The sequence below is a fragment of the Amphiura filiformis genome, chromosome 16 (assembly GCF_039555335.1).
Source record: "Amphiura filiformis chromosome 16, Afil_fr2py, whole genome shotgun sequence".
NCBI lineage: Eukaryota > Metazoa > Echinodermata > Ophiuroidea > Amphilepidida > Amphiuridae > Amphiura > Amphiura filiformis.
In genome coordinates, this window is record NC_092643.1 from 9,205,866 (window position 1) to 9,222,170 (window position 16,305).

The following is a 16,305-nucleotide window of genomic DNA, read 5'->3' on the forward strand; positions in this document are numbered from 1 at the left end:
TATTTTCTTTTTTAAGTAAGAATAAGATCATGCAACATCATCTAAAATGAACACCGTCCTTTTAAATAAGCATGTTGTACATCCATTAATAACATCCATTAATAACATCTGATGAAGGACAAAAGACGAAATTGCTTTAATGACTCAGTAACCACCACCATGCAAGACGAAATTGAACCCTGATTTGACCAATATTAATGATACAAATGTGAAATATGATTATGAAATTCAATTATCGAATAATTATGAAATTGGTTTTGCGAGTTTGTGCGACTTCGATTTTTAGGACAAATTTAGACTGTCCTTTTTACAAATATGAATGATGTAGGCCTAGGCCTAAGTGCGAAATACTCTGGGAAAACTTTAGGTCTGTAGATGATAGTATGTTGTGTTCAAGCTTTTGCATATCAATGACTTTAAATTATCTGTAGATAACTATTCTGGTTGAAAGTACGTTAAAATCAAGATGGAGTTTGGTGTAAAATTCTACAGAATTAACTTCCCCAATCGCCGCTGGGCTGGGCGTCGCACCCTTTCAATGCAATATTCATGAAAGAAATTTGAAAATGTGCACGAAACGTGCATCGCTTTTCTTCAAGGAATTCGCCTCCCAAGGATTAAAGCCTATGAAAATTAGGTTGAAATGAAGTTGAAATCAGGTTGAAATGAAGTTAAAATTAGGTTGATATCAGGTTGAAGCTAAAAAGTAATGTTGAAATCGGGTTGAAATCAGGTTGATATCGGGTTGAAATGAAACGCAAGGTTGAAATCGGGTTGAAAGTGGGTTGAAGTCAGGTTGATGCTTCAACGTTGATTCAACGTTGATTAAACGTTGAAATCAGGTTGAAATCCGGTTGAAATTAGGTTGATATCAGGTTGATATGAAACACAAGGTTGAAATCAGGTTGAAATCGGGTTGAAATTAGGTTGAAATTAGGTTGAAGCTTCAACGTTGATTCAACGTTGAATCAACGTTGACGAAAAGGTTGATGTCAACTTTCACTTTTCAACGTTGAATCAACGTTGATATATCAACGTTGATTCAACGTTGATTTCACGTTGATGTGCCCACTGGGAAGCATATCCAAAAACTTGACAGCCCTGATATCCAGCCTGTATGTGAGTGAGTTCAGATGGCAATATGGCACATTCTACATCTATTACCAGATAACTTCAAATTTGCTCATCGAGCACCCTAGTTCGCAACACAAACTTTAAAAACAGACATGCCATTTATCGTTGTGCAGAGCAACTACGGTATTAGGTTCCCTGTTCCACATCATGTCACCTAGCTCAGACACCTGTGAAGAGCGATATTTACGCTGGAAGCGTGAGGCATTTGTATTTCTAAAGAATGGGTGTGCATTCATGACATGCAAATCTCTACCATTCAAACCTTGGTCACTTGAATGAACATGGTGAATAGAAATGATGGCCATTGAGGTCGCGTTGCTATGCAACTGTCTTTTGTTCTATATTAGCTTCTACTTTGCCCTGGGTTTTCAACGCATGGTGCTCTAGCTGAAATACAGTATAAAGAAAATGTCAGATTGTAAATGTAAACCTGTAATTTAATTCAGATTCAGTACGGTATGTCAACATTCAAGGCTAGAGTTCCAAGCAATCTAAATCTAGAAGAAATTAAAGCCATAATGTGTGATTTGCTTCACAGCGACGCCCTCAATTTTACTCGGATTTCTACTTTTTGCACAATTATAATGCCCAGTGGTAGCCTATACTAAAATACCACGTAAAAGACTAAGCCTGAAGTGCTTTAATTAGGGGTTCATTCATATATTTTCATGACTAAACGGTTGTTTATGCCCGAGGAGCCGCTTGGGCATAAACTTTCTTAAAGTCATGAAAATATATGAATGAACCCTGCTCATACATACCAGAACATTTTGTGATTCTTATTTCATCAAAATAATGACAAAAGATAACAATTAAGGAACATCATAAAAAACGATGAATTTCCTTCGTTTTCTTTACCCCGAGACCGCACATCCGGGCCATCTTCTATAATATGTTGTTAGGAAACACACCACTCCACGCCATACATAAATTCTCCCAGTCACATTTCCCCAATATGAAATTTAAAAAAAGTTAAATTTTAATATTACTTCTATTAAAGTTTGGCAGAGAAGGGGTTCGAACTCACGTCGGACCAGGCCGCTTTCGATATACTCTATGAGCCTAGCGCCTTAGACCACTCGGCTACTTGTCTTGATGGAATCCATTTGAAACTTATGTAACGAAAGCAACTAGCACCTCTTTAATAGGCCTGGCAAGTGAAGTACGACCTAAACAGGAAATAGAATAAAATAAACTAATAAATCTTAAGGCTACATTTCGATGGCTCAAACTTATATACAGGGTAGCGTTTCTTGGTAGCGCCATAAAGGACCCAGAGCAAAAGATAACCCCAATATGGAATTGACCTGGCCTAAATTTGGGGTAGAAATAAAGAAATCATACAAACCGTCGAGCGTCAGGCGAATCAGCAATCTCCAAGTTCTGGAACAGGTACGAACGAATGGACGAAATTAATCGAAGATCTGATCTGCACGGCACTTGAATGGTTCAATTGAACTGTTCGTTTAAATAACCTAGTTTGACTGTTTAAAACCTTGTTATGAAACCTTTAACCTGGTTACATAACCTTTAACCTTTGTTGAACCTTATTTCGGTTCATAACACCTCATTGTTTTATAACACCATTAATTTGTTGGTTTATACACTTATTGTTTTTATTACCCGACACTAACACGAAGTAACTGACAACTGAGATTAGGTAATACGGTTGTCGTATATATAATGTGAAAAATAAATATGTGAAATATACGCTTTTATTCGCCTTTTCAATTTCTACAGAGACTGACTGCACAAGAAGAGTTTTTGTCATAACACTAATGTATTATTGCCCAATTTTATAATAAAAAGGTCAATTCATGACTTTTAGAATTTTGGGGGAAGGCCGCTACCTTATTTCTTGTTATTTTGTAAAGAAATAAGAACTTTCATAATTATCACTTAAATTGCATATTTGTGGGTCAATGCTTATCAGCTGAACATTACGGGATTATTTTGGCTTGTTTTGAACTTCAATCAGCTGATTCAAATCACGTGAATCACTTTCTAAAAATAACATACCAAAAGTGTATGCAAACAAGTCGCAAATTCTCTCAATCGAACGAGCACACAACAAGGGGAAAAAGTTGATATAAAAACTGACTTGCAATTCATGTGATAGTTATTTATTTATTTGGAATTGTTCATTGTTCTTTCTTTCTTTTGGGGATTTTATTCTTTGTTTACTTTGGGAATGGGACAGGAGAGAACGACGGACTCGGTTTCTATGATAAACCATTCAGTAACCATGGGACTTGGGTGATCCCGTGAGCAATTAACCTCGCAAGGCTCGACCTAATTAAATGCGAGCTAAAGGAGCCATTGCTTGAACCGGTACCATTTGACAAAATGGCGAACGCTGCAAATACCCGATTCAGAAAGTTACCGAATGGATTTCCTGTGACTCTATCGCACAGGAAATACTTACAATATGATTAATTTGGAATAATGAAAGAGCTATAAAAATGGCCTAATATAAAAAGATAATGTCCGTCGTTCTGATCCTAAAAGAAGCTCCTGCCGAGTGGCTTATGACCCCAAGGATTTGGGCATATCGAGTCAAGCTGGAATCCGAACGGTATTTTCTCCCCAGAGACCCCACCGGCGTAAACCGGCGGGACTGCAGCATCCATACCATTCTAAGACTCCCTCGAATCACCCAACAAGAGCTTAGGGGATTACATGCTAAATCGCTAACCTCAAAGTCTGTATTTGGAAAAATACAGTAGATCAAAATTTGAGTGCAGACGATAATTTCACGAGCTTGCTCTATACAGGTCTGCTCTGGTCGAAAGTAATTTGAACAGTGAACAATTTTGTTTCTTTTGAGAATGCCTCAAGCTGATTGGCCTAGAAAAAATGGGGCGAGGACGTTCTTAAAGCTGATTGGGCAATAATTTGTTATGACGTATTAAGTGTTTTTATGATCGAAAATTCCTAGTAATCCTAGTAGGCTCATTCTTGTATTATGGGGTCCAATGGTGTCCGGTTATGACCGACACATAATTTGCCCTGAATTTTGAAAACTGTAACAGGTATTTGGCCTATTTGTAATTTTTTATACAAAACAAGTGGGTTATTACTAAAACTTTCAAAAAAGAAATTGTTAACAGCTATTTTTAATTTTTATTACATGTAAGGTCTCGAAAATCATGGACACCACTTGTGACAAAAAAAAGATCATCTACATCTGGTTGCCTGTTAGTTTCATTTATATATGACCATTGCTTATATTTTTTGGTCTTATTGAGTGAATAGGATGTATACTAAAATTGTATTATGAAAGAAATGTTAGCGACAAAACATCTGTTAACAAAGACAGCGCTTACGCAAAGTACATATTTTGGTGTCCGCGTTATGCTTGCGACGTTATGACCGACATGTAAAAATGCAAAATGTGCTATATTTTTTGAAAATGGGGTAATTTGTAAACAACAAATACTTCAAATGATATATTATGACATGTTTAAATATATGACTGACAAATGGAAATTGCAAAATAAGTTGAATTAAAGTTAAAGCTGGATATTGTACGACAAACTGGACACCGAGTTATGACCGACACATGAAAATGAATAATATGTCATAATTTTTAAAAATTGGGTATCTGATAAACAATGAATACTTAAAACAACAGTGTGATATGTTTAGATAAATTTGCAGGTCAAATACACTTTTCAAAGTATGACATAATTACAGATAGCTTGTTATTGTCAGTCATAACTGGACACCAAATATTTTGGTGTCCAGTTATCTGCTGACACCACTGGGCACCTTAAATTCTCTCATGTGCACAAAATTGATGTTATAGAAAGTCATCCACTTATCTATTATGCCACACTTGTGCTGGCCCCACATAAAAATGGCAACTTTTAATCTAAACTGACAGAAATTGTACAAAACAGGCCCAATAATTAACTTTTGGGTCAATTTTTGATTATGTATTTTGACCAAAATGCAAATATGCTGTTTTGAAGGTTACAGCAACTTCTTATAATGTTATTTTATTTTTACATTATAAAAGCTCCTAAACCACATTTAACTTGCAACTTTTTAGCCATTTTGGCATTTATATTTTTGTTTAGCAGGGGTTAAAACATGTTTGGTACCAGGTTATGCGCGACATTTTAGAGTGATTTCTCCACAGTTATGTGCTTCATACAGATTTCTGGGCAATCATCGCTGAAAATATTTTGCAGATTTTGAAAGAGTATATAATTCCACTCAATTTAAGCTAACTTTTGACATTAATATTCAATTTTGAAAATTTGACTGTATGTCACACCATTGGACCCCATAATACAAGAATGAGCCAGTAATTAGTAATTCTTTAAATTGCTTTTATTTCTAACTATAATTTTACTAATTCTTCATTAATCTATAAAACTGACCTAGTTTCCAAAACTGGGGAGAAGCTGGTTTCTTATGAATATAATAATTTAATGCGAAATAAAGTATTACTTAATTCAGCACTGTTATTTGAGAAACCCCTCACTTAATGTGAAGAAGCCACGACGACGAAAATGACAATAATGGCGTCTTTTCCAAAAGTAAACATTGAAATTTGGCAGGGAATTTTAGAACAATGGTTGCACCTCCAAAATTGGGCACCATATCAGCAGAAACCTGAATTGCTGAGGAATATAAATATAGAAAATCTAAGAATTTGAACCATGTTTTATACTGGAAATGGACCGAAATGTCAGCCGATCCACGAGGTAAAATTAGGCGTATTTTGTGCCGATAGAACCCCATTTTCCTTGGATCGGACTGTTTACGTGGACAATTTAGCTTCAGACATGCATGGAAATTAAATAAACGATGCAGTTTTGGCATCAATTTGGGCCAGGAAGTCCTGACATTGCATGACGGAAATCCCCATAAACGAATACAGTGCGATGACATAATAAATTAGGTAAGCTTAAAAATCTAGATTAAGGCCTACAGCTCCTCCCGTTTCATTATCCCCCCTCATGAAAAATTTCGCCCCGAAATTGTACAAAGTATCAGCCTAATTTTTATGCTTTAAGAGAAGTAAAGAGTGCAGTCGACAGATTTTTATTGGATGATCGCACACAACGAGTCCCACACACCCTTATTTTTACTTAACAACAATGGCCATAAAAGTGGCAAAACCACGGGCATTGACTGGGTCGGCAAACTTGTCATTTAATTAAATCTTGAGCACCATCAAAAATCTATAAAAAGGCATGCCTCAACAACATGAAGCAACGGTTTCCTTGTGACCCAGTCAGTGTGGTACTCTCGTGTAGCCTGGCTGTCGGCCCTTACAGTTACCTTAATTTGACAGCCTGGCTAGTGTGCTTCATCCTACATGTACAAATAAATTACTTTTCTTTTAAAACAGTACAAACTTCAGCTATTCAAAATAATATAATTTAAGTTTTGATTTACTATGGTGTTGCTGGCCTATGCAGTTTACATTGATAACATTTTGAGTAAAAGTTCTTTTTGAGTGCAACAATCCATTTTGACAAGACAACAGTCCATTTTAATCATAGAAGTATTGTGGCGCAGTCCATTTGGAGCACATTATAAAGTCCATTTTGAATAACATCCACTGATACAGTCCATAAATAGGTTAGGGTGTGTGTGTATTTATATTGTAAGCTTCCTTAAAATTAGTACCAAAAGTACACAGTTCTTGATTTCAAAGTTCTATTGAAACAGCAATGTCGACGTTGATGACCAATTCCAACTTCCAGTACGCAGTGGCAGATATGAAATGTCCATTTTTTTTCCATGTAAAATTATTGATATTGAATGATAAATGTCAATCATCAAATCAATGAATGTCCATATATTATTATGGTCATAGAATGTTCTTTTATTTTATGAGTTCAGTTCAGTTCCATATGAGAATCATGATGAAATACAGTCCATTATACAATCCATGCATGTATTTGATACATGTACAAACAGCATGTATAAATGACTAAATGTAAGCTTACTACACACACACAACAATGAATTTTGCTAGCGTAAATATCGTCGATTTTCTTACGTTTTTCCTGCTATAATGTCAGTTCGTAGGCACACAGAAACTGTAGAATCCTCAAATATATAATTCAGAGACTTCAATAACGAGCAAGCATAAGAAGAGTGCGAATATTTTGTCCATTTTCGTTGCCGAAGTTTTCTCCATCGCCGTCTCACTGGGCGCCGCCATCTTCTCTGCTTCAATACTTGTTTGGATACGCTTGGAGTCGTTTACTTCATGGTTGACATCCTGAACATCGTAGGTTTTGTCTGCACTCGTGAAATTATTTTTTTTAGTCAATTTTATATCAGTTTCAGTTCAATAGCTTAACAGTTCGTTCCATTTTTGAAAAGTCTTTTACATTCAATGCAAATTTCAGCTAGCTGATTCCATCTTGTTAACAAGTTCCCAGCATTCGTAGAATGATCCATCGTAAAATTTACAGTTGAAACAGTTCAAGTTCACTCAATGTCTTCTCACCATTTTATGCAATTATTGATTTCACAAATATTTAATGTTATCAATGCTACCTGCTTACATAAATAATTAAAAGCAACACCGTCCAGGCCAAAAGTTATAAATCATTTGAAATCCAACTTTATTATCTACTTTAAACTATCGGTTCATTTACAGTTCATTATTATACCATAGGCCTACGTCGACAAAATCTTTTAACTTTAGTTCTCAAGACCTACAAAACAATTCAGTTTTTCAATAGCTTCTACTTTACAAATAGACTCATCTGTTTAATTTAGATAATTTTCCTAACAATATCAAATAAGAGTAGTGCGAAGATGTTGCGTTTTAGAACAAGTCAACAAAACAATCCTAAGAAAATTAAACCACCTGAGTCAATCCTACTCTCTCCTACAAAGCCTGACCTAAGTGGATTGAAAGGAACTAATACCTCCTCTGAAATGAGAGTCGAAGCACACACCTCGCCCCCCACAGACAATGCAACAGGGTGCAAGAAAAACCTGATGGCTTTTAATTTTGGTTTTAAAAAACAACAACAGTTAAACAATTTTGAACAATTTTGTCACATCTCAAATCATGTGATAAACTACAACATCTTTCAAAAAGACCACTCGCGTTCAAAATTCAAGTTTATCGTACTGCTCACGATACTAGTACTTCCATATTAAATTTTAGGCAACTAACTTTACTTTCTACTTTTATAACAACAAATGAAGGTCCCATACTACAATTTCTTACTTTAATACACCCCCGTTCATGTCCGACAAGGAAACTTCAAGATCTACTTCTGTAAAATATTCAACTTATCTACATGTGCTATAAATAATCTTATTTCAGTTATACTTCAACAACTGTATTCTACCTTCAACACACGTTCACGTTTATAGCAAAGTTTCATATTCTACATTACTTAGTGTCACAGTTATTTTTAATTTGTCACAGTTATGTTTATCTTGTCACAGTTAGGATTACTCTTCCGATTTCGAAGTAAATAATAGTTTATTAAAGTTACTCTAAACGCTTATGTATAACCGCTCGTCCAGCAGTTACAGATGCTTGAGCCACTATTAATAGTATTTATTATTTCTGTCATGTTCGTAAATTCTTAATCATAATTTCTAATTATGAATTATCTCACATAGCCTATGCGCACTTAATACGCATACTAAGTTACTTACAAGAATATTCTAATTCTTTCATTTACAACTTCACTAAAGCCGCTAGAACTTTACAAGACAATGGTGCCGTAGCGAGGCCTTTTTCCTGACTCCATAGTCCGTCCCACGGTAGGCCTATGCATTTTCCGAGGACACATAAAACAACATACTTCAACTACTATACAAATCAACTAGTTTAGTTTTATCTTCAAATAAAAACTTAAACTTCACGCATTAGCGGCTTTTTGTGCGCAGTGCAAGATGCCGGCGAGTCCCTTTTCCAGACTTCCTACACCACAAGAACCAAAGACTAAACGGCGGGACTTTTCCGCAAATCATCGGCCCCAACTATCGTCACAAGTCGCAGTACCAGATGCCGGCGAGCCCTTTTCCAGACTTCCAATACCACCATGAGGATCAATGACTAACGGCGAGGGCTTTTCCGCACATCATTATCCCAATTAATTACTCTATTCTTAATTCTATATACAAACCATGTACATAAAACTTTGTCACTGTTGGTTGTGCTTTTCTCACGCACAAACCGTGTACTTTATTTGTCACTGTTGGCCGTGTTCCATACACAAACCGTGGTACTTTGTCACTGTTGGCCGTGTTTCTCTATACACAAACCGTGGTACTTTATTGTCACTGTTGGCTGTGTTTCTCTATACACAAACCGTGGTACTTTATTGTCACTGTTGGCCGTGTTCCATACACAAACCGTGGTACTTTATTGTCACTGTTGGTCGTGTTCCATACACAAACCGTGGTACTTTATTGTCACTGTTGGTCGTGTTTCTCTATACACAAACCGTATACTTTACTTTGTCACTGTACTCTTAATATAGTCTTAATCTTCCTCGTCCCTTTTTGGCGCGAGACTTCTTCTTTGACTTAGCTTTACCTTTATTTTCCTTATTTACTCTTACTAAATCTTCCTCAGATTCTACTTCATTTGAATCATCATTACTATGCCTGGTACTTTGTTTGAACATAGGACAAACTTTTGCGACAGGTTTCGCTCTCTTCTCCTTGATTGATGGCTCGATTGGGCCTACTTCATGTAGGCCTACCATCTCAGATCCATATGACTTTTCCTTGACTGTATCATGCAAGTGTGGTCCTATTTCAACCAAAGGTCGATTATAATTCAACTTAATTTCCTCATTGTACTCTTCGGCTATTCTTAGTGATTCAAACTGTACTGCATCTATTACTGCTTCATCAAGCGTTTTTGGCTGCCTTATATACACTACATTACGTCTTAGCTCATCATCGCTTACGCTTACTGCTCTAAAGAAATACTTTCTAGCAAATTTCTCTTTTAATTCTCGTGATAAATCAGGGTATGCCAATTTTACTAGCTTTCTTATTTCATGTGCAAGTTCAGGCAATGTTTCATCGCAATGTCTCACTCTGTTTTTAAGTAGTGTTTCAAACCACTCACTTTGATTATCTATCCCAAATCTTTGATTCAGGCAAGCAACCAACTTTGAATACTCAATATCGTCAATATCTTCAAATTCTCCTAAAGTGCTACGTGCTTTTTCTCGTAAACTCATTGCTAACCACATAGCTTTCTCTTTTGTATTCCACTCGTTAAATTTGGCGGTTATTTCAAACTGCATTAAGTAATCAGACCAACACGTGGAACCATCAAAAATCGCTGGTTTCACTGGTTTCCTATTTACTTCTTTCTTAGCTACAGTCTCTACACTATCATCTACTTCAACTTCATTATTTATGTCCTCACTATCCGTTTCCTTATCAGACAGAACGTTTTCATAAAAATCTATTAGGCCTACATTTTCTTCCCGTTGTATGCCTATTCCTATTTCATTACTATTATTTTCTACATCTACTAATTTGTCATTATTACTTACTGGGCCTATTTCTTGACTTGCCATCTTGTTTACTTTCTTATTTACGAGTTACGACTAATAATTATGGGTTTATTTCCTGGAGAAATGCTACTATCCCACCGCTAGCACACCAATGTAATGAAAGCAACTAGCACCTCTTTAATAGGCCTGGCAAGTGAAGTACGACCTAAACAGGAAATAGAATAAAATAAACTAATAAATCTTAAGGCTACATTTCGATGGCTCAAACTTATATACAGGGTAGCGTTTCTTGGTAGCGGCCATAAAGGACCCAGAGCAAAAGATAACCCAAATATGGAATTGACCTGGCCTAAATTTGGGGTAGAAATAAAGAAATCATACAAACCGTCGAGCGTCAGGCGAATCAGCAATCTCCAAGTTCTGGAACAGGTACGAACGAATGGACGAGCGAATCGAAGATCTGATCTGCACGGCACTTCGAATGGTTCGAATTGAACTGTTCGTTTAAATAACCTAGTTTGACTGTTTAAAACCTTGTTATGAAACCTTTAACCTGGTTACATAACCTTTAACCTTTGTTGAACCTTATTTCGGTTCATAACACCTCATTGTTTTATAACACCATTAATTTGTTGGTTTATACACTTATTGTTTTTATTACCCGACACTAACACGAAGTAACTGACAACTGAGATTAGGTAATACGGTTTAGTCGATATATAATGTGAAAAATAAATATGTGAAATATACGCTTTTATTCGCCTTTTCAATTTCTACAGAGACTGACTGCACAAGAAGAGGTTTTGTCATAACACTAATGCAGTATTGCCGAATTTTATAAGAAAAGGTCAATTCATGACTTTTAGAATTTTGGGGGAAGGCCGCTACCTTATTTCTTGTTATTTTGTAAAGAAATAAGAACTTTCATAATTATCACTTAAATTGCATATTTGTGGGTCAATGCTTATCAGCTGAACATTACGGGATTATTTTGGCTTGTTTTGAACTTCAATCAGCTGATTCAAATCACGTGAATCACTTTCTAAAAATAACATACCAAAAGTGTATGCAAACAAGTCGCAAATTCTCTCAATCGAACGAGCACACAACAAGGGGAAAAAGTTGATATAAAAACTGACTTGCAATTCATGTGATAGTTATTTATTTATTTGGAATTGTTCATTGTTCTTTCTTTCTTTTTGGGATTTTATTCTTTGTTTACTTTGGGAATGGGACAGGAGAGAACGACGGACTCGGTTTCTATGATAAACCATTCAGTAACCATGGGACTTGGGTGATCCCCGTGAGCAATTAACCTCGCAAGGCTCCGACCTAATTCGTACGAGCTAAAGGAGCCATTGCTTGAACCGGGTACCATTTGACAAAATGGCGAACGCTGCAAATACCCGATTCAGAAAGTTACCGAATGGATTTCCTGTGACTCTATCGCACAGGAAATACTTACAATATGATTAATTTGGAATAATGAAAGAGCTATAAAAATGGCCTAATATAAAAAGATAATGTCCGTCGTTCTGATCCTAAAAGAAGCTCCTGCCGAGTGGCTTATGACCCCGAAGGGATTTGGGCATATCGAGTCAAGCTGGAATCCCGGAACGGTATTTTCTCCCCAGAGACCCCACCGGCGTAAACCGGCGGGACTGCAGCATCCATACCATTCTAAGACTCCCTCGAATCACCCAACAAGAGCTTAGGGGATTACATGCTAAATCGCTAACCTCAAAGTCTGTATTTGGAAAAATACAGTAGATCAAAATTTGAGTGCAGACGATAATTTCACGAGCTTGCTCTATACAGGTCTGCTCTGGTCGAAAGTAATTTGAACAGTGAACAATTTTGTTTCTTTTGAGAATGCCTCAAGCTGATTGGCCTAGAAAAAATGGGGCGAGGACGTTCTTAAAGCTGATTGGGCAATAATTTGTTATGACGTATTAAGTGTTTTTATGATCGAAAATTCCTAGTAATCCTAGTAATTAGTAATTCTTTAAATTGCTTTTATTTCTAACTATAATTTTACTAATTCTTCATTAATCTATAAAACTGACCTAGTTTCCAAAACTGGGGAGAAGCTGGTTTCTTATGAATATAATAATTTAATGAGAAATAAAGTATTACGAATTCGCACTGTTATTTGAGAAACCCCTCGCCGAATGTGAAGAAGCCACGACGACGAAAATGACAATAATGGCGTCTTTTCCAAAAGTAAACATTGAAATTTGGCAGGGAATTTTAGAACAATGGTTGCACCTCCAAAATTGGGCACCATATCAGCAGAAACCTGAATTGCTGAGGAATATAAATATAGAAAATCTAAGAATTTGAACCATGTTTTATACTGGAAATGGACCGAAATGTCAGCCGATCCACGAGGTAAAATTGGCGTATTTTGTGCCGATAGAACCCCATTTTCCTTGGATCGGACTGTTTACGTGGACAATTTAGCTTCGTACATGCATGGAAATTAAATAAACGATGCAGTTTTGGCATCAATTTGGGCCAGGAAGTCCTGACATTGCATGACGGAAATCCCCATAAACGAATACAGTGCGATGACATAATAAATTAGGTAAGCTTAAAAATCTAGATTAAGGCCTACAGCTCCTCCCGTTTCACTTATTTGAAGATATAATCGCAACTTCAATATAGGCCTACCACGTGACAAGCAAAATCAGAAAACGTACCATATTTTGGAATTTTATTTTGCCTAAAAACATTAATGTGTATTAATAGCGCTCAATTGTTGTTAATCCGACAATATTGAATGATAAATGCGCGTCTATATGGACAATACATTATATCGATTTTGACATGTGCTCGCACGGTGTCAGTACATTAGTATGGTCAGTAAAATACTATAGAGGAACCTACCATTTTTCTTGTATACACGTTCGATGTTTTTATCAATTACATAAAAATCCATTTTAGACCCCAAATGTTTCTTCGAAATAAAAGATTAGAATACCATAAAAAGCGAAACAGTAATCTTTTGCGGGTCTAATGTTATTTATACATAGAATTTTTAACGTTTTTTTCTATCCTTATTCTTGCTCAATTAAAAAAATATTTTGGCGTATATAAAATTGAAATAAAATTCTCTGCCTCATAAACGACCTCAAATATGCCACAATTGGGTATCACGAATAGTTATATATGATGTGCAGTTAATATTCATATTTTCTTTTATACAGAGGATGCTTCAGTTTTGACAGGAAAAATATTTTCTTGAAAAACCTCTCACTCGGTTATTTCAAAACAGTAACCACGCTTCCCTAGAATGTGCAATAATTTAGCATTAAAATTTTTCTTATTATAACAGCAAGCGTTTCTAGAATAAATTATGGCGAAATGTGGTGTAGTTAGGAAAAGAGATTAAAAAAGGCTATAAGGTCATCAAAGGTCAGGTTATAGGTCAATTGGTTCAGGTCAAATTCAGGCATCAATTCTGAATACATGTGATAGTCTGTGATATCATACATGTCATAATGAGGCATCAATTTTGATATTTTGTCTGTTACTGGATATAATGGAAATGTGTGAGGTGGATATACTAAAATACCTTGGGATGTAAATGGTGAGTACAATTTAGATTGCCTAGTTGAGTTGGATTGGGCAAATAAATATAAAATAGTTACCAAAATCACATAAATGAAGCTTACGGAAAACTACCTAATATGGTGGTATAGGTGACAAAAAATACAATCTTTTTCAACATTGCTGTAGTGTGGTTGTAGTAACCTGTTACCTATGGCTTAATTAAGTTTCAGTGACATAGTGTTGCAAGTTCAAAATACAAAATATAGCTCAACATTGAAAATAGAAGCATTTTAACCGGTTCGTTTTTTTGATAGTTGTGGAGCACCTGGTATAGGCTCTAAGAAAATCAATCAGGGACCACTTATTCCCATTTTACATATCAACATTATTTCCCTAATGTGTTAGCAACCCCGGGGTCACTCCCATTGTGGCCTGTACACCATCCGCGATAATCAACTTTTGAAAAGCACCCTAAACAAGGATTTAACCCTTGGCTAAAACGACACCCTAAACAGGGATTTCATTCCTAACATCAAATTTCATACCATAAATTTCATTTCCGCGTATTTAGAAATTGCAATTTTGCTACCCTTATTTCCAATTTTTCATGTTTTTGACACCCTAAACGCGATACCGTGTATGCAGCAGATCGTGCCTACCCACTAAAAAACCCTTTTACGCGCTTTCATTATCGCGGATGGTGTACAGGCCACAATGGGGTGACTCCCCCCCCCTCGGGTTAGCAACACATATCCAAAATTTTAACGAAATCCGTTGATAGTAAGCTTTCCAAAATGAAGTGAATTTAAATCATCAGTGATGTACCTCCTTTTGGCTTCTATCTTCAAAAGCATGTAAGCTACATTGATACCGATGCCACCAATAAAACGAGAAGATTTGCCCCTTCATTTTGCATACCACTTTGTCCAATTTTTTTTTTAATTTTTTTTACAAAATTCAAAAAATGCCAAAAAAAATCAATGGGGTAGTACCCCCTTAATAACAGCAAAAATTTAACTTTTTGTATTAAAACCGGGTCGACCGGTTTTATTCAGAGTTCAACGATCGAGTACTTGCTAACATGTACCGTGGATGTCAGCTTGTATACACACGTCGAGCGCAATGCTCCGTGCAGTTACATGTGATACGATCGGTGAGCGTAGTACACACAATTTTCTTCATTGTACCTCATTTGTTTGGCTCGAAATTAAAAGGGGATAATGTGATCAGTGAAAACAAACATTTAAATAAGAATCTATTCATTATGCAAATCACACATAAATGAAGCATGACATTATGTAAAGCAATGGAAATTTGTAATTAAATGTATCCCATAAAGATGTGTGATTGTATTAAAAATGTAGCCAGTCAGCAGGACAATTTTGAAATTCTGCTATCCTTGGCTCAGTGGCCCAGTACACTCCTTCAGGGATGGGTGTAACACTTTGATCATGGGTGGGGGGGGGCTAAAATTTGAGCCTGGTTCAGGCCCCTGTAAAAAGCAATCTGGCCCTGGGTCTACTTTTTATGAACCATTTTCACTTTCAGATTGTGATTTATCAAAGAATATGATTGTGAAAAATGAACTGCATGCATCCTTGTTTTTTAATCAACAGACAAAAACTGACCTAAAGATGTCCATAGCAGCATCTATAGCAGGGTATTCAGCTATAATAGCTTTGCTGGTTTTATTCATCATATTCATTTGGATAACACTGAAGGTTCATTGGGTGCATAAAAAGTACCAGCATATACCATCTGTGCCCAGACCAAGGTAAGTTATTCTTTACGAAATCATAGTGTTAGCGAACCAGATATACCCAGTGGGCACAGGTTAGGATTTCGACGTTGAATCAACGTTGATACAACGTCAAAGTTTCAACCTAACCTGATTTCAACCTGATTTCAACCTAGACGTTAGTTGAAATCGGGTTGAAATCAGGTTGAAGTCCATCAGGTTGAGGTCCATTTGCAAATACAACGTGATTTCAACCTGATTTCAACGTCGAAATTGATTTTGACGTCGAAATTTCAACCTGATTTCAATGTGATTTCAACGTCAGTTGTGCCCACTGGGATAGCTGTAAGAATAGCTGTAAGAATGGCAAACAAATGAACATACCGTGATGAGCACTCT

General features: G+C 36.2%; 1 protein-coding gene across 1 annotated transcript in view; it reads left to right on the top strand.

The window, feature by feature from the left end:
* The window catches only part of LOC140135508 (cholesterol 24-hydroxylase-like), a 45,317-nt gene that overhangs the window by 9,957 nt on the left and 19,055 nt on the right, over nucleotides 1-16,305 (top strand). The window contains exon 2 of the mRNA XM_072157032.1: nucleotides 15,785-15,942. Coding sequence (XP_072013133.1) covers nucleotides 15,785-15,942 — 158 coding nt within the window. The remainder of the gene's footprint in view (nucleotides 1-15,784; nucleotides 15,943-16,305) is intronic.